The sequence below is a fragment of the Cetorhinus maximus genome, chromosome 2 (genome assembly GCF_964194155.1).
Source record: "Cetorhinus maximus chromosome 2, sCetMax3.hap1.1, whole genome shotgun sequence".
NCBI classification, from domain to species: Eukaryota; Metazoa; Chordata; class Chondrichthyes; order Lamniformes; family Cetorhinidae; genus Cetorhinus; species Cetorhinus maximus.
Window position 1 is genome coordinate 29,011,220 of NC_135880.1, and position 24,726 is coordinate 29,035,945.

At 44.7% G+C, this 24,726-nt stretch overlaps 1 protein-coding gene across 3 annotated transcripts; it reads right to left on the bottom strand.

Annotated features, from left to right (window-relative positions):
* Nucleotides 1-650: 650 nt before the first annotated feature.
* On the bottom strand, nucleotides 651-20,264 carry rwdd (RWD domain containing 4). Of its 3 annotated transcripts, XM_078561915.1 has the most exons (7): nucleotides 20,067-20,264; nucleotides 14,163-14,243; nucleotides 13,175-13,284; nucleotides 11,101-11,251; nucleotides 9,013-9,124; nucleotides 3,984-4,033; nucleotides 651-1,226 (listed from the first exon to the last, which is right to left on the bottom strand). In XM_078561915.1, the coding sequence occupies exons 1-7, from the start codon at nucleotides 20,088-20,090 to the stop codon at nucleotides 1,194-1,196; spliced, it is 561 nt and encodes a 186-aa protein (XP_078418041.1). In that variant the 5' UTR covers nucleotides 20,091-20,264; the 3' UTR covers nucleotides 651-1,193. The 3 variants fall into 3 exon arrangements, with proteins under 3 accessions (XP_078418041.1, XP_078418038.1, XP_078418042.1); XM_078561912.1 differs by having other exon boundaries at nucleotides 651-4,033; XM_078561916.1 differs by lacking the exon at nucleotides 14,163-14,243 and having other exon boundaries at nucleotides 651-4,033; nucleotides 20,067-20,234.
* Nucleotides 20,265-24,726: the final 4,462 nt, after the last annotated feature.

Consider the following 24,726-nt stretch of genomic DNA (forward strand, 5'->3'; position numbering starts at 1 on the left):
TTTGTATCTCATCAGGGCCAAATAGAGTTTTAAGTTGACTTTTCTGGATTTATACTTCTACCCATGCTATGCTTCCTAACAATCTTGGTTTGCTTTCCAACAGCCTGGGAACATTATGCTAATAGATCTTAATGATCTGGTCACTAAAACCCCTAGTCCAAGGCCTGTCTTCATATCTTTCCTCATAATCCACGTCAACTTTCCCTCTGTTAAATCTTAACTTTGCAACTGAATCCATGGAATTGTATCTGATATTTCTCTGGACATTGATCAAGCTTTTCAAAATCCTTTTGAACATTGGATATTCATCATTTATGATCGCTGCCAATTTGGCATGGATTTAAAATTTGACACCCCAGCCGCAAATCCTTTCTGAAAATCATTTAGAAGATCCCGTACTGAAACTTGCGTCACTCCACTAGTAAGTAACTGGCATCCAGACATGTAGGCATGCACTACTATTCATTGTTGCCTGCCAACCATTCGTCAATCCATTTTAACAATTTTCCTGACTAACTGATTGGCTATGGACTATGTCAAATATGATCCTGAAATCTAGGTAGGTAACATCCATGATCTCTCCCTTACTGCACAGGTCACATACGCATGTGTGGGAAATTTTTCCTGCTTTATAATAAGAGTCCATGCGATAACAAATATTAAAAGCTTTATTAAAATCCTAAATATTTCCGGTTGATTTCCTCATGATGATACTTCAGGATATCAAAAGGGGGAGTGAGGAAAAGAGGTACAGTCCATAATACCCTCGTTAAAATAGCATAACAGTTAGCATGATTGCAGATAGGTCACCATCTTAACCATGCTGCTCGGGAAAATATTAAACCATGGCTTTATAATTCAAAACATGATTTTAACAGAGGTATACTCCACAAGAAATATGTGCAATAAAGCAATCTGTTACCGTGTGTCCAACTTAGTAGGACCTCAAGTTATTCTATATTTTTTATTTTGCTTTGTAAGTGGACAGACCCAGTTGACTGTCAGATTTAGTGCATCAATTGCCATTGAAATGTGCAGATAGTCTGTCGAGTAAAAACAAAACCCACAATGATTTCATACCAAACAGATGCTGTAATTTTTCCAAAGAGGTTTTCCACACAAACACGGGAAATGAATGTGCTCCAGCAAAATAAATCTGACATTCTAGGTTCACACCAATCCATAAATTTGGGTTAGTCATCATCCTTGCTGCCAGTTTTGCTCAACTGGGGAAGAAAGAATAAAATAAATAGTACAATATATATTATTCTATTCCCAAAATAGGAAATGAAACCAGAATATTATAGAGGCTTGTGAATCAGTTTCCAAAACTGCTTTTAACATGTAACTCAATTTTCAGGTGATAAAAATCTGAATTTACTTAAATTTTACTTACAAATGTAACACCGCTATTCAAGAAAGGAGGGAGACAGAAAGCAGGAAACTACAGGCTTTATAGTATAAAATCTGTCATTGGGAAAGTGCTAGAATCCATTTCTTAGGAGGTAGCGGCAGGACATTTAGAAAATCATAATATAATTAGGCAGAAATTGTGTTTGATAAATTTATTAGAGTTCTTTGAGGATATAACAAGCAAGGTGAATAAAGGGGAACCTGTAGATGTGGTGTACTTGGATTTCCAAAACGTATTCGATAAGGTGCCACATCAAAGGTCACTGCACAAGATAAGAGGCTCATGGTGTTGTGGCTGATATAATAGCAAGGATAGAGGATTGGCTAACTGACAGGAAACAGAGTCGGGATTTAAAAAAATTCTTTCACAGGATGTGGGTGTCACTGACTAGACCAGCATTTATATTGCCCATCCCCAATTTCCCTTGAGAAGGTGATGGTGAGCTGTCTTCTTGAACCGCTGCAGTCCATATGGTGTTTGGGAGAGAGTTCCAGAATTTTGACCAAGTGACATTGAAGGAACGGCGATATAATTCCAAGTCAGGATGGTGTGAGACTGGGAGGGGAACTTGCAGGTGATGATGTTTGCATGCACCTGCTGCTCTTGTCCTTCTAGGTGGTAGAGGTCGGGAGTTTGGAAGGTGCTGTTGAAGGTTGGCAAACTATACCTAGTGGAGTTATAGGGATCAGTGCTGGGACCTCAACTATTTCTGATCTATACTAATGACTTGGATGAAGGGACGTACTGTATCGTAGCCAAATTTGCTGACCACACAAAGATAGGCAGGAAAGCAAGCTGTGAGGAGGATACAAAGGGATATAGATACGTTAAGTGAGTGGGCAAAAAATTGGCAGATGGAGTGCAATGCAGGAAAATGTGAGCTTGTCCACTTTGACAGGAAGAATAGTATGGCAGATTATTATTTAAATGGAGAGACACTGGAAAATGCTTCAGTACAAAGGATCTGGGTGTCCCCGTATATGAATCACAAAAAATTAGCATGCAGGTACAACAAGTAATTAAGAAGGCAAATGGAATGTTGCCCGTTATTGCAAGGGGGATGGAGTATAAAAGCAAGACCTCATCTCAGCGTACAGTTTTGGGCTTCTTAAGGAGAGATATACTTGCATTGGAAGCAATTCAGATAAAGTTCACTCTGCTGATTCCTGGTGTGAAGGTGTTGTCTTATGAGAAAACATTGAGCAGGTTGGGCCTATATTCATTGGAGTTCAGAAGAATGAGAGGTGATCCTATTGAAACACATAAGATTCTGAGGGGGCAGAAAAGGTAGATGTTGGAAAGATGTTTCCTCTCATGGGGGAATCTAGAACTAGGGGTCACAGTTTAGAAATAAGGGGTCTCCCATTTAAGACTAAGATGAAGAGGAATTTCTTCTCTCAGGAGGGCCGTTAGTCTTCAGAATTCTCTTCCACAGAGAGCCGTGGAGGCTGGGTCATTGCATATAATCAAGGCCGAGTTACAGATTTGTGAACGGCAAGGGAGTTAAGGGTTATGGGGTATGGGCAGGAAAACGGAGACAAGACCACAATCAGAACAGTCATGATCTTATCAAATGGCTGAGCAGGTTCGATGAGCCGAACGGCCTACTCCTGCTCCCATTTCTCATGATCTTAATAGTAAGCCACTGAATTTGCTAGACACAACCTCCTTTCGACTTGAAATTATTGCTAACCCTAAACTTTCTTCATTGACTTTCAGACTGCCTTTTTTAAAAAGAACGCAGCAATGCCCCCTTTTGCATTCCCGAAAAATAGCAGCACTAATTCTAAGGCAGAAGTGCAGCTTCATGAAATGAGTTAAGATAAAAGTACAGAGAAGTTGTTGCATGGGACTAGGTATTTTGGTGAAGGATAAAGTAACTGAAGATAAGGAGTCACTTGACATGGAGTCGAAGGCAAATTGCGGGAGGGCATAAGAAAGAAAATATGGGAAGTGGGGCTTGATCAGTAGCGGAAAAAAATTTGGGTAAGGCAAGCAACCGAAAAGAGAAACTTTGGTGAGGTGGGGAGGAATTTCCACCCGTAATCCATGGGGGTGAGGTACATTCAACCAGGGACTTAAATCACATGTTTGACGGGCTTCATTCCAAATAAGAAATATACAAACCGACAATTTATCCATCCTTCACTGCAAAGTCAAATTTTACTGGATACAGTATCACTTATTCACAGTTGACTGGGTATGTCCAACAGTCGGCTCAGTTAATGAAATCTGCCTTGCACAAAATACTCTGTATGGGTGGGTGGTGGGGGAGGTTTTAAAATTAAAAAAAAAATACTTACATGCTGTATTTGCCAGAACAAAGTCATCCATCAAGCATCAGCAGATTTTATTTGAGAGAAAATGGAAAAGCTTGTTAGCAATCGAAACGCGTGATATCAATTTGCAAATCCTTTTAGGGCAAGACGATTTCCTTTAAATCTTTCAAAATAATTACAACTGTGATCATATCTGATGAAGCTTCTGTGCACTAAAATACAGTCAGACTGTTACCAGGTATTATGTGCCTCAAATCATTGAGCTTTACAAAAAAAAAGTCAAAGTTTACCTTAATGACATCCACCCAATTCCATCCACGTGGCAATTCCCCTCGGTTATCTAGTAGAAAATTTTTTTAAAATTCCTTAGCATTAGATTCAAAGAGGAGCATTTGTTTCTTCCACATCAATTTCCTCCCACCGCTCTTTCCTGGGCTACTGACCATGGATTCCAGTCAACTTTTGGCTATGATTTGTGTGTGAGCCTTCAATAGCAAGCAGTCAGCTATTTGACTTTGGAAGCATCAAAACCAAGACCAATCCTGGTTTCACCCAATCTCTCTGTCAGCATGGATCAACAAGGATGAGTGGAGACCAGGACCCAATTCTCCTTCCCAAACACTGCCAGGCGAATTTAATTGTAAAGCTTGGTGCAATTGATAAGAAATATTTCCCAGAGATCTAAATCTTTAAATCATGTCAAGCTATTGAGAGGGACACTTCATACCTTGGTGTTGGAAACCTTTTCTATCTCTGTGAAGGCTGAGAGAGAGGCTATTTAAAAAAAACAAACCAAGAGGGAAATTAAGGAGCAACAAGTTGCTCGAAAAGCTATGAGGCCACGATGGCTTTGCTACCGGACCAGTGATCTGAAGACATGAGTTAAATCCAACCATGGCAGCTATGGAATTTAAATTCCATTATTTAAATAAATCAAGAAGGAGAAAAGTGACCTTGAAGCTACAGATTTGTGGTAAAAACCCACCTGCTTCATTGTGTCCTTTAGAGAAGGAAAGGGTGAATTGTGTTACTTGACATAAGATAATGATCGTAACAGTGGAGAAATGCTGCATTTTAAAAAATTCATTCATGGGATGTGGGCTTCGCTGGCTGGGCCAGCATTTATTGCCCATCCCTAGTTGCCCTTGAGAAGGTGGTGGTGAGCTGCCTTCTTGAACTGCTGCTGTCCATGAGGTGTAGGCACACCTATAGTGAACACCTAACAGAAGGGAGTTCCAGGATTTTGACCCAGCGACAGTGAAGGAACGGCGATATATTTCCAAGTCAGGATGGTGAGTGACTTGGAGGGGAACTTCCAGGTGATGGTGTTCCCAACTAGCTGCTGCTTTTGCCCTTCTAGATGGTAGTGGTTGTGGATTTGGAAGGTGCTGTCTAAGGAGCTTTGGTGAATTCCTGCAGTGCATCTTGTAGATGGTACACACTGCTGCTACTGTGCGCCGGTGGTGGAGGGAGTGAATGTTTGTGGATGTGGTGCCAATCAAGCGGGCTGCTTTGTCCTGGATGGTGTCAAGCTTTTTGAGTATTGCAGGAGATGCACTCATCCAGGCAAGTGGGAAGTATTCCATTACATTCCTGACTTATGCCTTGTAGATTGTGGACAGGCTTTGGGGAGTCAGGAGGTGGGTTATTTGTCGCATGATTGCTAGCCTCTGACCTGCACTTGTAGCCACAGTATGTATATGGCTAGTCCAGTTCAGTTTCTGGTCAATGGTAACCCCCAAGATGTTGATCGTGGGGGATTCATCGATGGTAATACCATTGGACATCAAGGGGCGATGGTTGTATTCTCTCTTATTGGAGATGGTCATTGCCTGACACTTGTGTGGTGCCAATGTTACTTGCCACTTGTCAGCCCAAGCCTGGATATTGTCCAGGTCTTGCTGCATTTGGACATGCACTGCTTCAGTGTCCGAGGAGTCACGAATGGTGCTGAACATTGTGCAGTCATCAGCGAACATCCCTACTTCTGACCTCATGATGGAAGGAAGGTCATTGATCAAGCAGCTGAAGATGGTTGGGCTGAGGGTACTACTCTGAGGAACTCCTGCAGTGATGTCCTGGAGCTGAAGTGACCGACCTCCAACAACCACAACCATCTTCCTTTGTACTAGGTATGACTCCAACCAGCGGAGAGTTTTCCCTGATTCCCATTGGCTCCAGTTTAGCTAGGATTCCTTGATGCCACACTCAGTCAAATGCTGCCTTGATGCCAAGGGCAGTCACTCTCACCTCACCTCAGGAGTTCAGCTCTTTTGTCCATGTTTGAACCAAAGCTGTAATGAGGTCAGAAGCTGAGTTGCCCTGGCGGAATGCAAACTGGGTGTCAGCAAGCAGATTATTGCTAAGCAAATGCTACTTGATTGCACTGTTGATGACCCTTTCCATTACTTCACTGATGATCGAGAGTAGACTGATGGGGTGGTAATTGGCTGTGTTGGATTTGTCCTGCTTTGTGTGTACAGGACATATCTGGGCAATTTTCCACATAACTGGGTAGATGCCAGTGGTGTAGCTGTACTGGAACAGCTTGGCTGGGGGCGCGGTAAGTTCTGGAGCTCAAGTCTTCAGTACTATTGCCGGAATATTGTCAGAGCCCATAGCCTTTGCAGTATCCGGTGCCTTCAGCTGTTTCTTGATATCACGTGGAGTGAATCAAATTGGCTGAAGACTGGCATCTGTGATGCTGGGGACCTCCGGAGGAGGCCGAGATGGATCATTCACTCGGCACTTCTGGCTGAAGGTAGGTTGGGGAATATGCCGGGCCTTATCTTTTGCACTGATGTGCTGTGCTCCTCAGTGAGTTGTTTAATTGTCCACCACCATTCACGACTGGATGTGGCAGGACTGCAGAACTTAAAGTCATTAGCAACCAGGATTAAGGAAAATCTCAAGGCCTTTTATACATGTGTAAAAAGCAAGAGGGTAGCCAGGGAAAGGGTAGGCCCACTCAGGGACAGAGGTGGGAATCTGTGTGTGGAGCCAGAAGAAATGGGAGAGATACCAAATGAGTACTTCTCATCAGTATTCACCAAAGAGAAGGACTTAGCGATCGATTTGTCTAGGGAAGAGTGTGTACATAGCCTGGATCATGTTGAGATCAAAAAAGAGGTGGTGTTAGGCGTCTTGAAGAATATTAAGGTGGATAAGTCCCCAGGGCCAGATAGAATCTACCCCAGAGTACTGAGGGAGGCAAGGGAGGAGATTGCTGGGGCTTTGACAGAAATATTTGTATCCTCATTGGCTACGGGTGAGGTCCCAGAGGACTGGAGAATGGCCAATGTTGTTCCATTGTTTAAGAAGGGTAGCAGGGATAATCCAGGAAATTACAGGCCAGTGAGCCTTACGTCAGTGGTAGGGAAATTATTGAAGATTCTTCATGACAGGATTTACTACCATTTGGAAGCAAATGGGCGTATTAGTGAGAGGCAGCATGGTTTTGTGAAGGGGAGGTTGTGTCTCACTAACTTGATCGAGTTTTTCGAGGAAGTGACAAAGATGATCGATGATGGAAGGGCAGTGGATGTTATCTACATGGATTTCAGTAAGGTCTTTGATAAGGTCCCTCATGGCAGACTGGTACAGAAGGTAAAGTCGCACGGGATCAGAGGTGAGCTGGCCAAATGAATATTTGGCTTGGTCATAGAATACAGAGGGTAGCAGTGGAAGGGTGCTTTTCTGAATGGAGAGCTGTGACTAGTGGTGTTCCGCAGGGATCAGTGCTGGGACCTTTGCTGTTTGTAGTATATGTAAATGATTTGGAGGAAAATGTAACTGGGCTAATTAGTAAATTTGCAGACGACACTAAAGTTGGAGGAGTTGCAGATAGTGAAGAGGATTGTCAAAGGATACAACGGGATATATATCGGTTGGAGACTTGGGCGGAGAAATGGTAAATGGGAGTTTAATCCGGACAAATGCAAGGTAATGCATTTTGGAAGGTCTAATACAGGTAGGAATTATACAGTAAATGGCAGAACCCTTAAGTGCATCGACGGGCAGAGGGATCTGGGTGTACAGGTCCACAGGTCACTGAAAGTGGCAACGCAGGTGGATAAGGTAGTCAGGAAGGCATATGAAATGCTTGCCTTCATCGGCAGGGATATTGAGTATAAAAGCTGGGAAGTCATGCTGCAGCTGCATAGAACCTTGGTTAGGCCACACTTGGAATATTGCGTGCAATTCTGGTCGCCACATTACCAGAAGGATATGGAGGTATTGGAGAGGGTGCAGAGGAGGTTGACCAGGATGCTGCCTGGTCTGGAGGTTATTAGCTATGGGGAGAGGTTGGAGAAACTCGGATTGTTCTCACTAGAGCGACCGAGATTGAGGGGCGACTTGATAGAAGTTTACAAAATTATGAGTGGCATGGACAGAGTAGATAGTCAGAACCTTTTTCCCAGGGTGGAAGAGTCAATTACTAGGGGACATAGAGTTAAGGTGAGAGGAGAAAACTTTAGAGGAGATGTGCTGGGCAAGTTTTTTACGCAGAGGGTAGTGAGTGTCTGGAATTCGCTGCCAGAGGACGTGGTGGAAGCAGGTACGATAGTGGTGTTTAAGAGGCAGCTTGACAAATACATGAATAGGATGGGAATATGGACCCTGAAATGTTTTAGTTTGACAGGCAATATGATCGGCACAGGCTTGGAGGGCCGAAGGGCCTGTTCCTGTGCTGTACTTTTCTTTGTTCTTGTTCTTTGATCTGATCCATTGGTTGTGGGGTTGCTTAGCTCTGTCACTTGCTGTTTATGCTGTTTGGCACGCAAGTAATCCTGTGTTACAACTTCACCAGGTTGGCACCTCATTTTTAGGTATGCCTGGCGCTGCTCCTGGCATGCCCTCCTGCATTCTTCATTGAACCAGGGCTGATCACCTGGCTTGATGGTAATGGTGGGGTGGGGGATATGCCAGGCCATGAGGTTACAGATTGTGTTCGAGTACAATTCTGCTGCTGATTGACCACAGCGCCTCATGGTCTTGAGTTGCTAGATCTGTTCGAAATCTATCCCATTTAGTCAGGTTTTTATTGAATTCAAATTCCACCATCCTGTGCCGGGATTCGAACCCGGGTTCACAGATCATTACCCTGGGTCTCTGGGTTACTAGTCCATCGACAATACCACGCGGTCATCGCCTCCCCCATAGATAACCTTAGATAACCAGAATACCGTACATCAAAACATCTTGGCCCCACCCTTTTGCATTGCAGGGGAAGCGAAAAAGGCTGCACAGTCTTAGCTTCATTCATTTGTATGCACACAGCAGTTACTAATTTTAAGCCTTCAAAGCAATATTCCAAACCTGTCTTATCAGCCAATTTCTTCTTTTGGGATTTTGACAGCTGTTCTTTTTTCTCCTTTTTCTTAGCCACAGAAGTATTAGATGTTACAGTATTTTCAGTCACTGATATGGTCTGTAGGGAACCCCAAAAATATACATTGGCTTAAATTCAATATTTTTACGCTAATCATTTTAACCTCTTCTGTAACAGAACATATAGTACAGAGGAACTATTCTTGTAGCTATAAGTATTTTATGCCTGGAAACAGCTGACTGAATATCAATCATTTGGCTAAATGATTCATAAAAGATCCTGTGGCACTTTTCAAAAAGAGTAGAGGCATTCTGTTCCTGCTTAACATTTATCCCTCAACCAACACATCTGAAAACAGATCTCATAATTTACATCAATACTGTTTATGGGACTCTGCTGCATTCAGATTGGGCGCTGTTTCCCAAACTACAACAGTGACCCCACTTCAAAAGGATATCACTGGCTATGAAGTGTTTTGGGACATCCCAAGGTCATGAAAGACACTATGTAAATGCAAGTTTGTTTGTTCATGTTAAAATGCCAGCTAACTTGGTTACAACCTGCAGCCACCCCCTCCACCTTTTCCTGACTTCCTGTCCTTCCTAAATATCATGTACCCTTCCATATTCAGGTCTCAATCTATGTCAACCTGCAGCCATCTCTCTGTAATGGCTATCAGATTGTACATATTTATTTTTATTTGTGCTCTCAGTTCATCTGTTTTTTTTTTAATGCTACATGCATTTAGATAGAGCCTTCAGTTTTTTTGTCCTTTTATTATTTTTGTAACCTCTAGCCTTATCTCTGATTTAGTCATAGATTTGTACTCCCTTTCATGGTCTGTTTATCATTTCCCACATTCATACCTGTCTCTCTTGTCTTTTCTCTACTCTTTGATTTACCAAATGTTCCAAATTTGATTCTTTGCCCCCACTATTTAGTTTAAAACTCTCTATGTCCCTAGTTAGAAACATAGAAAATGGAAGCAGGAGTAGGTTATTCGGCCCTTCAAGCCTGTTCCACCATTCAACATGATCATGGCTGATCCTCTATCTCAACTCCATGCTCCCGCTCTGTCCCCATACCCCTTGACGCCTTTAGAGTCTAGAAATCTATATGGCTTGCTAGAACACCAGTCCCAGCACAGTTAAGGTATAGAACGTCCCAGCAGTGCAGCCCCCACTTTCCTCAGTACTGGTGCCAGTGCCCATAAACCAGAACCTATTTCTCCCACACCAGTGTTTGAGCCACGTACTCACCTCTCTAATTTTATGTACCCTATGCTAATTTACACGTGGTTTAGGTAATAATCCAGAGATTATTACCTTTGATACTCTGCTTTTTAATTTAGTGCCTAGCTCCTCATACACTATACAGAACCTCTTTCTTAGTTCTACCTATGCCATTGGTACCTACATGGACCATGACAACTGGATCCTCCCCCTCGCACTGCAAGTTCCTCTTCAGCCCTGAGGAGATGTCCTGAACCCTGGCTCTGGGCAGGTAACATAGCCATCTGGACTCTTGTTTTTTGCTACAGAGAAGGGTGTCAATCCCCCTCACTATACTGTCCCCTACTACTTCTACCTTTTTTCTCCCCCTAGTTGAATGGCTCCCTGTACCACGGTGCCATGGTTGGTTTGCTCATCCACCCTGTAGCCCCCACTCTCATCCAAACAAGCTGAAAACACCTCAAACCCAATGGACAATTGCAAAGACTGAGGCTCCTGCCCTCTGGATCCCCTTACCTTCCTCACTCGCAGTCACACCCTCCTGTCCCTGACCACTGTCCAAATCAGGGGACCCTATCCTAAGTGGTGTGACTGCCTGAAGAGGTGACTAACAGAAGACAACATTCAAGATTCAAAAAGGTTTAAATATCTTGAAGGTATTTCAAAACAAATTAAATTTTAATATTAATTCAACTATGAACATGAATGCACAATAGTTTCCTTATATTGAAGCTGCATAGTCACAATTCAAATGATTAAATTCAAAATGCAGCATTTCAGTAGAAACGGAACACTTAGGAATTAAGCATCTCAAAGTTAGAACATTCTTAATATCAGACTTACCACTGCATTAACTTTTGGGTGGTGATTTTCCATGAGCTGCTCTTGGTTCTCTTTAGCCCATTCAAAGAGTGTGTACACCATGGCCGTCCCCAGGTTTGCTTCAACCTGTTCATGCAGCTTGGCTAATATATTCTGCTTTACTGATGAAGAACTGAAGAGCACACAAACACAACAAAAAAGATGTAACCAGATTGATTACCAAAACGAGGAACCGAGTGTGGTTAAAACTTTAGTTGCCAGTTTTACTGAAAAATATGATCCAATACATTGTACCAGTTCTTTACCTATCTAATTGGAACTTTCCAACTAAAAGTATTAGGTGAAACATAGGTCATTAATAATGGAACAGCTAGCGAAGCAAAGTCTTGCTTTCATTCGGGCTGGCGAGGGGGAGGGGGGAGAAAAAAATAAGACTTTTAATTAAAGCTTCATGGTCAACTGTTTTTGCCACAATGTACATAGGGTAAAAGTATGGGAATTAGTGTTAGTTTATTAGCTGTCTTAGCTAAGTTTGCATTAACTTCTCTGTTTAGGCTTTCTTTTATAGGTTGGCTCTGAGGCACCTTTCTGGGACAGTCCTATGGCACATCAAAAATAGCTCAACAAAGTCTGGCATTATAGAATCACAGAATACTTACAGCACAGGGAACGGCCCTTCAGCCTATCATGTCTGCGCCAGCTGTCCATGGGAGCAATTTACCTGGTGCTACTCTCCTGCCTTCTCTCCATAATCCTGCACATTCTTCCTTTTCAGATAAGAATTCAATTCCCTCTTGAATGCCTTGATTGAATCTCCCTCCACCACACTCTCAGGCAGTGAGTTCCAGATCTTAACCACTCGTTATGTGAAAACATTTTTCCTCATGAGGCCATTGTTTGTTTTGCCAATTATCTTAAATCTGAGGCCTCTTGTCCTTGATCCTACCATCAATGGGAATAGTTCCTCCCTATCAACTCTATCCAGAATCCTCATGATTTTGAATACCGCTATCAAATCTCTTCTCAACCTTCTCTTCTACAAGGAAAACAGTGCCAACTTCTCCAATCTATATATGCATAGTTCCTCATCCCTGGAACTATTTTCATGAATCTTTTCTGCACTCTCTTTAATGCCTTCACATCCTTCCTAAAGTGTGCTGCCTAGAACTGTATACAATACTCCAATTGAGGTCAAACCAGTTTAACATAACTTCCTTGCTTTTATACTCCATGCCCTATTAATAAAGTCTAGGATACTGTGTGTTTTATTAACCACTCTCTCAACCGATTCTGACACTTTTAATGATGTACATATACACCCAGGTCTCTCTGCTCCTGCAACCCCTTTAGAGTTGTACCCTTTATTTTATATTGTGTCTCTCTCTGAATTTTTCTTATCAAAATGAATCACTTCACACTTCTCTGCATTACATTTCATCTACCACCTGTCTGCCCATCCCAACAATGTGTCTATGTCCTTTTGAAATTCTACGCTATCCTCCTCACAGTTCACAATGCTTCCAAGTTTCATATCATGCACAAATTTTGAAATTTGTGCCCTTTACACTAAGGTTTAGGTCATTAATATACATCAGGAAGAGCAAAGGTCCCAACACTGACCCCTGGGGAACTCCACTACAAACCTTCCTCACTACTCTCTGTGCCTTGTCACTCAGTCAATTCCATACCCAGGTTGCTACTGTCCTTTTTATTCTATGAGCTAAAATTTTGCCCACAAGTCTGTGTGCAGCACTTTATCAAATGCCTTCTGGAAGTTCATGTACACCACATCAACAGCATTACCTTCATCAGCCTTCTGTTACCTCATTAAAAAACTCTAGCAAGTTAGTTAAACACAATTTGCCTTACCAATTTGATTTTAGGCAGAATCAAACTGAAAGAGATCTTGTACCAAAAGGTGTGTGTTATGTGATTTTTTTTTAAATTACAGAAATCTTAAATACAGAGCACTTGTATTCAAAGAATAAAGTTGGATTTTAATTTACAAATCAATTAATTACAGATCTCTTTAAAATTGCAAGGAGGATAAAATAATTATCCAGCATTTTCTGATAAATAGAATTAGAACTCTTACATGCTATTGTTGAAGAATGCATTCAATGATATGTTTGGGGGCAGTTCTGGATACATTTCAGGCCATGAAATTTCTAGCAGAAAGGCTTTAGGGTCGCCAAGGTTACCTACCTAAAATAAAATAGAAAAACAAACAAAAGGTTAAAAGCAGTCAACATTCAAGGCTATGGGCCAAGTGCTGGTAAATGGGATTAGGTAGGTAGGTCAGGTGTTTCTCACGTGTCGGTGCAGACTCGATGGGCCGAAGGGCCTCTTCTGCACTGTGATTCTGTGATTCAGTATTGGCAGAGAAGGGAAGACATTCTAAATACAACATACTTTATAGTTGACTATTGAATACATTGGATACATCTCCTTCAAACATTCAACAATCGCCTCTAGTCATTTATTTTGCAACTATCATTACTCTAAGTCAAAAGTTACATCTGGCTTCCTTTTTTCAGAAAACAAGGGGCACAAGGGGGAAGGTGGAATTCCAACCTCGTCATCTGAGTGACAACACGGTGGAGCTGATCCCCTCCAACATATGAGCAAATTGTTTCACTAAGTTTATTGCCCTGGTGACAATGCTCAAATTTATCCCGTGTCTCAAACGGCTGTGCCAAATTTCCATGGCAAGTTTTGGGGGAAAAAGTTACATGTTTTGAGAAAGAGTCAATAACTGTAATAAAACTGCACCACAAACGTCTTAGAGGAAGAAGATGCCTCTGAGCCTATCAATCACAACCTGGCTTCAAGATCAATCTGCTGACAAATACATTGTGTATATTGTGCATTTTAGCTTCCTATAATTCAGAACACCATTGCACATGTGGATACCACAGGGAAAGTCTGCTCTGCAAATGAGTTAATCCCTAATGCTCCTACATCACTCACATAGAATTCTGAGGTATAATACTCCGAAGTGCAAAAACATTAACTTCAATGCTAATCAATGCAAACTCAAGTGCACCAAATGTATTTGCACCAAATGGCTTACTATAACTCACCCTGTATTGAAAAGATACTGGACTAAGTTCCTTAAAACATTCATCTCCTTCATAAATGGAGCGAAGAGCTTCAAGCTCCATCTGAAAGAAAAAAACCAAAGCCAGTTATAAGGTCATTAAAGCAGAGAGGAAAGCACTTTATATTTCGATGTGATCTCCTGATACCCTACTCAGATTAGATAATTAAATGCAAATCTAATTTCATCTGAAAGAATGCTAGAACAAGCGAGATCATAAGTTCTGACCAGAAGTCAATGACCTGAAGCATTAACTGTTCCTCTCTAAACAGTTACTGCCAGGCCTGCTAAGTATTTCCAGCATTTTCTGTTTTTATTTCAAATTATCAGCAACTGTTGCATTTTGCTTTTGTCGCAAGTTTCCTGGATGTGCAGCAGTATGTGCATAAGCAATGATATCACGAAACAACTGAAGGTACTGGATACTGCAAATGTTATGGGCCCTGACAACATTCCAGCAATAGTAATGAAGGTTTGTGCTCCAGATTGAGCTGCGCCCATAGCCAAGTTGTTTCAGTACAGCAACAAAACTGACATCTACCCAGAAATGTAGAAAATTGGTCAGGTATGCCCTGTCCACAAAGCAGGACAAATCCAACCCAGTCAATTACTGCCCCATCAGTCTTGCCACTTATCAGACCAAGCCTGAAGGCTGTCTTGGTCTTACTGCTTGTGGACACGGACTGCTTCAGTATCTGAGGAATCATGAATAATGCCTCCTTTCAAGTGAAGCAGCATTTCACTTGCACTTCCCTCAATTTAGTCTACTGCATTCGTTGGTCCCAATGCGGTTTCCTCTACATTGGAGAGACCAAACGCAGACTGGGTGACCGCTTTGCAGAACACCTTCGGTCTGTCCGCAAGCATGACCCAGACCTCACTGTTGCTTGCCATTTCAACACTCCACCCTGCTCTCATGCCCACATGTCCATCCTTGGCCTGCTGCAATGTTCCAGTGAAGCTCAACGCAAACTGGAGGAACAGCACCTCATCTTCCGACTAGGCACTTTACAGCCTTCCGGACTGAATATTGAGTTCAACAATTTTAGACCATGAACTCACTTCTCCATCCCCACCCCCTTTCCGATCCCCACCCCCCCCTTTTTCCAATATCCCACCTATTTCCATTATTTTTAAATGTATTTCCATCCATTGTTTTATCTCTATCTTTTAGCCTATTTCGATTCCTCCACCCCACCCCCACTAGGGCTATCTGTACCTTGCTTGCCATGCTTTCTACCCTTAATTAGCACATTCCTTAGATAATATCATCACCTTCAACACCTCTTTGTCCTTTTGTCTATGACATCTTTTGGTTATCTCCACCTATCACTGGCCCTCTATCCAGCTCTACCTTTCCCACCACCCCCCACCCTTAAACCAGCTTATATTTCACCTCTCTTCTATTTTTACTTAGTTCTGTTGAAGAGTCATACGGACTCGAAACGTTAACTGTGTTCCTCTCCGCAGATGCTGCCAGACCTGCTGAATTTTTCCAAGTATTTTTATTTTTGTTTTGGATTTCCAGCATCTGCAGTTTTTTGCTTTTATCTTAGTGTTTAATTGACTGCCACTTCTCTTCAAGGAATGCCTACCTTGAAGTATTGCTCTTCTCTCCGACAGGATTTCCGTATCTCTCTTTTGCCTTGTTCACCTTCATTGCTTTCCATTTCTCCCCTGGTGTTTGACAAGGTGTTTACTAAAACCCGCTTTCACAGCCATATTTTCTTCCTCAGTGACTGTCTCCGTCTCCGACTTACCCCAAGTGGATTTCAACTGAAGTTCCATCCCTCATGTTTCGAACCCACCCAGGATTACAGGTATCTCTGGGACATACAATGCTCCTCGGACTGCTGTTCTCGTCGCATTCTGAGATCCACACTCAGTGCCATGCGCTCCATATGAACACACTCGACCGCTCCCTCCAGCAGCACCGCCGCACCCTTTTTCTAAGCTGCACGTGCCCCCAGTTTCATTTTATTCTTCGTCTCATCCGACGCCTCAGCAAGAAACTTTGTCCCTTTCTTTCAGGTGCAAAGGAACGCAAGCTCCAACAACTCATCGACACCAACACCCATCCAGGACCCTCCACCCCTGCCTGTCCCTCTGTCCCCATCCCCTCTTCCAATCCCAGCCCTGGCTGTGTATTCACCATACCCCCTGACCTTCCCTTCTCCGATGCTGAACGTTCAGTGCTCAGCAAAGGACTTATACCCTTACGCCCTCATCTCAATGAATTTCGGGCTCGGCACGATGCTGAACTCTTCTTCCGCCGCCTTCGTCTCTGTGCTCACTTCTCTGGGCAGGAGTCCTCTCCCCGTTCAACGGATCCTTTTGCCCGCCTCCAATATTCTCCCTCCACCTGGACCCCTCCCTCTGGATTCTTACCTTCTCTTGATCTTTTCACTGAGAACTGTCGGCATGACATTAGTCGTCTCAAATTCTCTGCTTCTCTCACCCACTCTAACCTGTCTCTCACTGAACTTGCTGCACTCTGTTCTCTCAGGTCCAACCCTGACATTGTCATCAAACCTGCTGACAAGAGTGGTGCTGTTGTTGTCTGGCGCACTGACCTCTACCTCGCAGAGGCTGAACGTCAACTCGCAGACACTTTCTCCTACCTCCCCCTGGACCATGACCCCACCACTGACCATCAAGCCATTGTTTCCAGGGCTCTTACTGACCTCATCTCCTCTGGAGATCTTCCTTCCACAGCTTCCAACCTCATAGTCCCCCAACCTCGGACGGCCCACTTCTACTTCCTACCCAAAATCCACAAACAGGACTGTTCCGGCAGACCGATCGTGTCAGCCTGTTCCTGCCCCACGGAACTCAGTTCTTGCTATCTTGACTCCATTCTCTCTCCCCTTGTCCAGTCCCTACCCACCTACATCCGTGATTCCTCTGACACCCTACATCATATCAACAATTTCCAGTTCCCTGGCCCCAACCACCTCCTCCTCACCATGGACGTCCAATCCCTCTACACCTCCATCCCCCAACAGGATGGTCTGAGGGCTCTCCGCTTCTTCCTCGAACAGAGGCCCGAACAATCCCCATCCACTACTACTCTCCTCCGTCTGGCTGAACTTGTTCTCACACTGAACAATTTCTCCTTAAACTCCTCTCACTTCCTCCAAATAAAAGGTGTGGCTATGGGTACCCGCATGGGCCCCAGTTATGTCTGTCTCTTTATGGGGTATGTGGAACATTCCTTGTTCCAGTCCTACTCCAGCCCCCTCCCACAACTCTTTCTCCGGTACATTGATGATTACTTCTGTGCTGCTTCATGCTCTTGTCTGGACCTGGAAAAATTTATTAATTTTGCTTCCAATTTCTACTCCCCCTTCATTTTCACATGGTCCATCTCTGACACTTCCCTTCCTTCCCTGACCTCTCTGTCTCAATTTCTGGTGATAGACTGTCCACCAATATCCCTTACAAGCATACCGACTCCCACAGCTACCTCGACTACAGCTCCTCACACCCCGCTTCCTGTAAGGACTCCATCCCATTCTCAGTTCCTTCGCCTCCGTCGCATCTGTTCTGAAGATGCCACTTTCAAAAACAATTCCTCTGACATGTCTTCCTTCTTCCTTAACAGAGGTTTTCCACCCACGGTGGTTGACAGGGCCCTCAACCGTGTCCGTTCCATCTCCCGCGCATCTGCCCTCACACCTTCCTCTCCCTCCCAGAAACATGATAGGGTCCCCCTTGTCCTCACTTATCACCCCACCAGCCTCCGCATTCAAAGGATCATCCTCCACCATTGCCGCCAACTCCAGCATGATGCCACCACCAAACACATCTTCCCTTCACCACCCCTGGCGCCATTCGGCAAGGATCGTTCCCTCCGGGACACCCTGGTCCACTCCTCCATCACCCCCTACACCTCAACCCCCTCCCACTGCACCGTCCCATGCAACCGCAGAAGGTGCAACACCTGCCCCTTTACTTACCCTCTCCTCACCGTCCAAGGGCCCAAACACTCCTTTCAAGTGAAGCAGCATTTCACTTGCACTTCCCTCAATTTAGTCTACTGCATTCGTTGCTCCCAATGCAGTTTCCTCTACGTTGGAGAGACCAGACGCAGACTGGGTGACTGCTTTGCAGAACACCTTCGGTCTGTCCGCAAGCATGACCCAGACCTTCCTGTCGCTTGCCACCCTGCTCTCATGCCCACATGTCCGTCCTTGGCCTGCTGCATTGTTCCAGTGAAGCTTAACGCAAACCAGAGGAACAGCACCTCATCTTCCGACTAGGCACTTTACAGCCTTCCGGACTGAATATTGAGTTCAACAATTTTAAATCATGAACTCTCTCCTCCGTCCCCACCCCCTTTCCGACCCCCCCCCCCCCCACCTTTTTCCAATATCCCACCTATTTCCATTATTTTTAAATGTATTTCCATCCATTGTTTTACCTCTGCCTTTTAGCCTAGTTCGATTCCTTCACCCCACCCTACCCCCACTAGGGCTATCTGTACCTTGCTTGTCCTGCTTTCTACTCTTAATTAGCACATTCCTTAGATAATATCATCGCCTTAAACACCTCTTTGTCCTTTTGTCCATGACATCTTTTGGTTATCTCTACCTATCACTGGCCGTCTACCCAGCTCTACCTGTCTCCACCCCCCCCCCACCACCCCCACCCCCACCCCCACGCTTAAACCAGCTTATATTTCACCTCTCTTCTATTTTTACTTAGTTCTGTTGAAGAGTCATACGGACTCGAAACGTTAACCGTGTTCCTCTCCGCAGATGCTGCCAGACCTGCTGAGTTTTTCCCAGGTATTTTCATTTTTGTTTTGGATTTCCAGCATCTGCAGTTTTTTGCTTTTATGAATAAAGAGTAGAATTTCTGGAACCCTCAAATACAGAATGTAGTTTAATGGGTCCTTCACTTCAGGAATAGTAAAGAATAATGCAGAAAATGAAAGAGCTATATTAACTCAATTTCCATGTGATCCAAATATTTTTGATAGGTTTCAAACAGTCAGAGAGACACACGCACACGGAGACTTTTACTATATATGCCCATTATGTATTTTCATTTATTCACTCACAGGGTTTGGGCATCTTTGGCTAGGCCAACATTTATTACCCATCCTAAATTGTCTTCTAGAAGGTGGTCATCATAGAGTCGCCTTCTTGCACTGGCTAGGCCAACGTTTATTACTCATTCCGAATTGTCTCCTAGAAGGTGGTCATCATAGAGCTTTCTTCTTGTACTGCTCCAGCCTATGTGGTAAAGATATTTCTACAGTGGTATCAGGTTGGGAGTTCAGGATTTTGACTCAACAGTAAAAGTGGATCAGCAATCTATTTCCGTTGGTAGGATAATAATCACCGACGTACGCTGTGAGTATAGCGCATTTAATAGGCCAAATTTATTGCATTTCAAATGTCCTATGCGTCAATACACCAGTCTCAGGAGCAGCATTTGTACTGAGACAAGCGTGAAAATGTACAACACACCTACCCCAATGCTTCTCCAGCTCCATACTGTCACAGAGTTGTCAATGCTACCCCTCCACTATATGGTAAGGAATAAGAAAACCTCAACATTCACATTCCTGGCTGATGCCCGGTAGCTTCATCATTTCCAATGACCGGGGCCATTAGTTTACAAAGACTCAACCTTCAACACCTTTAGTCATGGGCTCGGGCACGTTTGCCCAGGTGTCAAATTCCTGCCTCCCTCAGGAACCCCCTCCCCTCTTAAAGCCGCCACAAGGCTGGACAGAGCCACCCAGTTTCTCCGCTCTCATAACCGCCCACTTTCCGCGCGCCCCCCCCTCCCCCCCCCCCCCGATCCACAGGTCCCTCGCTCTCCGGCACAGCCTGTTAAACACGGCCCCCGGCCCCCAGCCCCCGGCCCTGCTCACCGTCTGCTCCTCGTTGGCCGCCATCGCGGTTACCCCGGCTTTTGAGGAGCGAAAAACTCACGCGGCCAGCTTTAAAACCAAGCGGCCTCCATCCAGCTCCAGGCTCCAACCCCCGAGGGAGGGCAAACTCTCCGCTGCCGTTAACACCAACCACCCCCCCCCTTCTCCTCCTCCAGCCCAGCGTTCAACTCTCACCCTTCCCCTACGACCTCCCACGCCATTGGTCGGGGCGCGCGATCAATCGGTTGCCTCAAGCCACGTGACACGCGCCGCCCCCAAACACACCCCCCGACCAGGCGCCGGGAAGGATCTGCGCAGGCGCAATTTGTTCAGTGACGTCACCGGGATTGCCCTTTGCCAGGGCGTTTCCGAAATGGCCGTTGCGTAGCCCGCCGTGACGCCATCACGCAGCAAGGAACTCCACGTTGACCACCGCATACAGACTCTTGCGTGGTGACGTCACCTCCACATGCACCGTGTCCTGCCTCAACCCCCCTCCCACGTCACCTTCCCATGCAACCGCAGAAGGTGCAACATTTGCCCCTTTACTTCCCCTCTCCTCACCGTCTAAGGGCCCAAACACTCCTTTCAAGTGAAGCAGCATTTCACTTGCACTTCCCTCAATTTAAAACAAAATAAAAACAGAATTACCTGGAAAAACTCAGCAAGTCTGGCAGCATCGGCGGAGAAGAAATCAGTCAACGTTTCGAGCCCTCATGGCTCTTCGGCAGAACTGAAGCATAGTTTCAACAAGGGAGAAATATAAATTGGTTTAAGGTGGGTGGGGGGGAAGAGACACATTGAGGGTGTGGTGTGAGCAGATAATCAAAAGATGTCAGAGACAAAAGGGTCAAAGAGGTGTTGAAGGTGGTGGTCTTTGTCTGAGAAAAGTGCTAATTAAGAATGGAAAACAGGATATTCAAAGTACAGCTCTAGTGGGGGTGGGGTGGAAAGACTAAAGGTTTTAGTTTTAGATTTAAAAATAATGGAAATAGGTGGGGAAAGAAGAATCTATATAAATTATTTAAAAAAAAGGCGGGTGGGGGGGGAAAGAAACGGGGTGGGGATGGGGGGAGGGGGAGTTTAAGATCTAAAGTTGTTGAATTCAATATTCAGCCCAGAAGGCTGTAAAGTGCCTAGTCGGAAGATGAGGTGCTGTTCCTCCAGTTTGCGTTGGGCTTCACTGGAACAATGCAGCAAGCCAAGGACAGACATGTGGGCAAGAGAACAGGGTGGAGTGTTAAAATGGCAAGCGACAGGGAGGTTTGGGTCTTTCTTGCGGACAGACCGCAGGTGTTCCGCAAAACGGTCGCCCAGTTTGCGTTTGGTCTCTCCAATGTAGAGGAGACCGCATTGGGAGCAACGAATGCAGTAGACTAAGTTAGGGGAAATGCAAGTGAAATGCTGCTTCACTTGAAAGGAGTGTTTGGGCCATTGGACGGTGAGGAGAGAGGAAGTGAAGGGGCAGGTGTTGCATCTTTTTTCACCCGCCTTTTTTTTTAATAATTTATATAGATTCTTCTTTCCCCACCTATTTCCATTATTTTTAAATCTAAAACTAAAACCTTTAGTCTTTCCACCCCACCCCCACTAGAGCTGTACTTTGAATATCCTGTTTTCCATTCTTAATTAGCACTTTTCTCAGACAAAGACCACCACCTTCAACACCTCTTTGACCCTTTTGTCTCTGACATCTTTTGATTATCTGCTCACACCACACCCTCAATGTGTCTCTTCCCCCCCACCCACCTTAAACCAATTTATATTTCTCCCTTGTTGAAACTATGCTTCAGTTCTGCCGAAGAGCCATGAGGGCTCGAAACGTTGACTGATTTCTTCTCCGCCGATGCTGCCAGACTTGCTGAGTTTTTCCAGGTAATTCTGTTTTTATTTTGTTTTGGATTTCCAGCATCCGCAGTAGCTTTTAGCTTTTTGTTTTTATCTTCCCTCAATTTAGTCTACTGCATTCACTGCTCCCAAAGCGGTCTCCTCTACATTGGAGAGACCAAACGCAGACTGGGTGACTGCTTTGCCGAACACCTTCGGTCTGTCCGCAAGCATGACCCAGACCTCCCTGTCGCTTGCCATTTCAACACTCCACCCTGCTCTCATGGCCACATGTCTGTCCTTGGCTTGCTGCATTGTTCCAGTGAAGCTCAACGCAAACTGGAGGAACAGCATCTCTTCTTCCGACTAGGCACTTATAAGCTTATATTTCACCTCTTTTCTATTTTTACTTAGTTCTGTTGAAGAGTCATACAGACTCGAAACGTTAACTGTGTTCCTCTCCACAGATGCTGCCAGACCTGCTGAGTTTTTCCAGGTATTTTTATTTTTGTTTTTTCTCTTCCTCTCTCATTTGCCTCTGGACACTCTCCCTCTCTTGTTCGCCCACTCCCCTCCCCCGGATTCCTTCCCCCTCCTGGCCCCCCCCCGGTCCTCTTCCCTGTTCCCACCCACCCCACTCCCACACCCATACACCCAGTTCCTTTGCCCCCTTTCCTTCGCCCCCAATCCCTGAGGTTGTCCCGTTCCTACTTTTCCACCCCACCACTGTCCCCTGCAAATTCTCTCCCCGCAATACCCCCATCCTTGTCCCTGTCTCCACCGCAGAATGCAGCTAACCAATTTTTTTGCTGATGCGGGTCCCACCCCCATTATTCAAGACAGTGAACTCCCTGGCAAGGTCAAAGTTAGAGGTTAGCAGTAGTTCAGGATACCCCCGCCTATTCTGGGAGATTATAGAACATGAGAACTTTCCTCTTAAAGGCAATTTAAAACAAAGGATACATTTCTCAAAGGGATGCGGGAGCAGCGAGACCAGGGTGTACATGTGTGCAGTTCATTAAAGAAGGCACGGCAGGCTGAGAAAGCAAGTAATAAAGTGCATGGGATACTGGGCTTTATAAATAGGGGCATAAATTGAGTACAAAAACAAGGTAGTTATGGCGAACCTTTAGAAAACCACTGGTTCGGACTCAACTGGAGCATTGTGTCCAATTCTAGGCACCACACTGGAGAAGGGTTTGAAAGTGTGCAGAATAGATGCCCGAGAATAATTCCAGTGATGAGGAACTTCAGTTCGAGGATAGATTAGAGAAGCTGGGGTTATTCTCCTTTGAGTAGAAAAGATCGAGAGGAGATTTGAGAGAGCTGTTCAAAATCATGAGGGGTCTGGACAGAGTAGATAGGGAGAAACTTCCCGTTAATGGAGGGGTCGGGAATGAGTGGACACTGATTTAAGGTGGATGGTAAAAGAACTAAAAGCAAGTTGAGGAAAACCATTTTTAATGCAGCAAGTAGTTAGTGTCTGGAAAACACTGCCTGAGATTCAACTGTGCCTTTCAAAAGAGAAAAAGAATTGCAGGGCTACAGGGAAAGGGTGGGTTAGTGGAGCTAGCTGAAATTCCCTTCCAGAGAGCTGGCACAGCGTCAGCAGACCGAATGCCCTCCTTGTGTGCTGTAACCATTCTGTGATTTCCAAGCTGAGCTCCATATCTGATTGCAATTTATTTTCCAGATACCCCACAGTGGGCTGCACTACTTTCAAGCACATTGAAGACTCACATGCAGGTCTACAGGCATTTGATGCAAATTTTACCAATGAGGCTGTGAATAAGATGTGGAAAAATCAGTGTAACCTGCGTGCAGTGATCATCAGCAGGCTCCAGTGACTTTTCCTCTCCATGTCTGCCCACCACTCAACAGCAGCCCTCTTCTCAATAGCATGCCACATTCCGGGAAGCCAGACAGCTGAAGGACAACGATGGAGGAAAGCATTGCTGCTTACAGACAACCACCAGCTTCTTCACAAGCTCTGGAACGCAAGACAACCATGCAAAGTCTTTGAAGCTCCATGGTTCTTGGCTGGTGTATGCCAACTGGCGAGAATGCCTAAAGGGGTCGAAGACCTCAGGAACAATCATGAAAAAGAAACAGCCTGGTGGGGTGGGGCGAATTCAGACAAGGTACACCCTGCAGTTTCTGCCTACCTGGGAAATGTAGCTGATGCCTTTTCATTTACGCTTGAAAGAAATGTTGGATTTAAACTTTGATGTAACAGAAAATAAAATAATTTTGATATTAAAGTGTGTTGGGAATTGTCATTCTGATACGAATGTGGATTTTTTCCCCCCGCAGTGAATGGCCCCATCAACTGATGGGCATATGTAAGAAGTTGGGCGGAAGGGGATTTTTCTCTGTTTTCAGGAGCTGCAACTAGCCCTGGAGATAAGAAAAAATTAGTTCCATGAGGCAAGAACAGGTTAAACTGATGGCTCTACCAGGGCTTTGTGGATCTTGGGAAAGAGGGAAAGGCGGGCTGTGCTGAGTTGGAAGACTGAGATTGGAGGTTGTGGAGCAAAGGTATCTGAAGGAGGTGAGGTTAGTAACAGTCTGGGAAATTATGCCTGGATGTTTGGTGGTGGGGCCATGTTCCAGGGGGAGGCAGGAAGTCAGAGAGTTGACATTCAGCCTCTCAAAGGCAGAGGTAGGTCTGCTGACCAACAACACCCTTGTTGGCAGGTTTAATGAAAATCTTAGGGTTGGACCTGAGAACAGAGTGCTGTAAGTTTGGAGGGTTCGGTTAAGCCAGAATGTGTGTGCAGAGTAGAAAAATTGATAGAGCTGATGACACCCTGGCAATTCCCAATAAAAGATC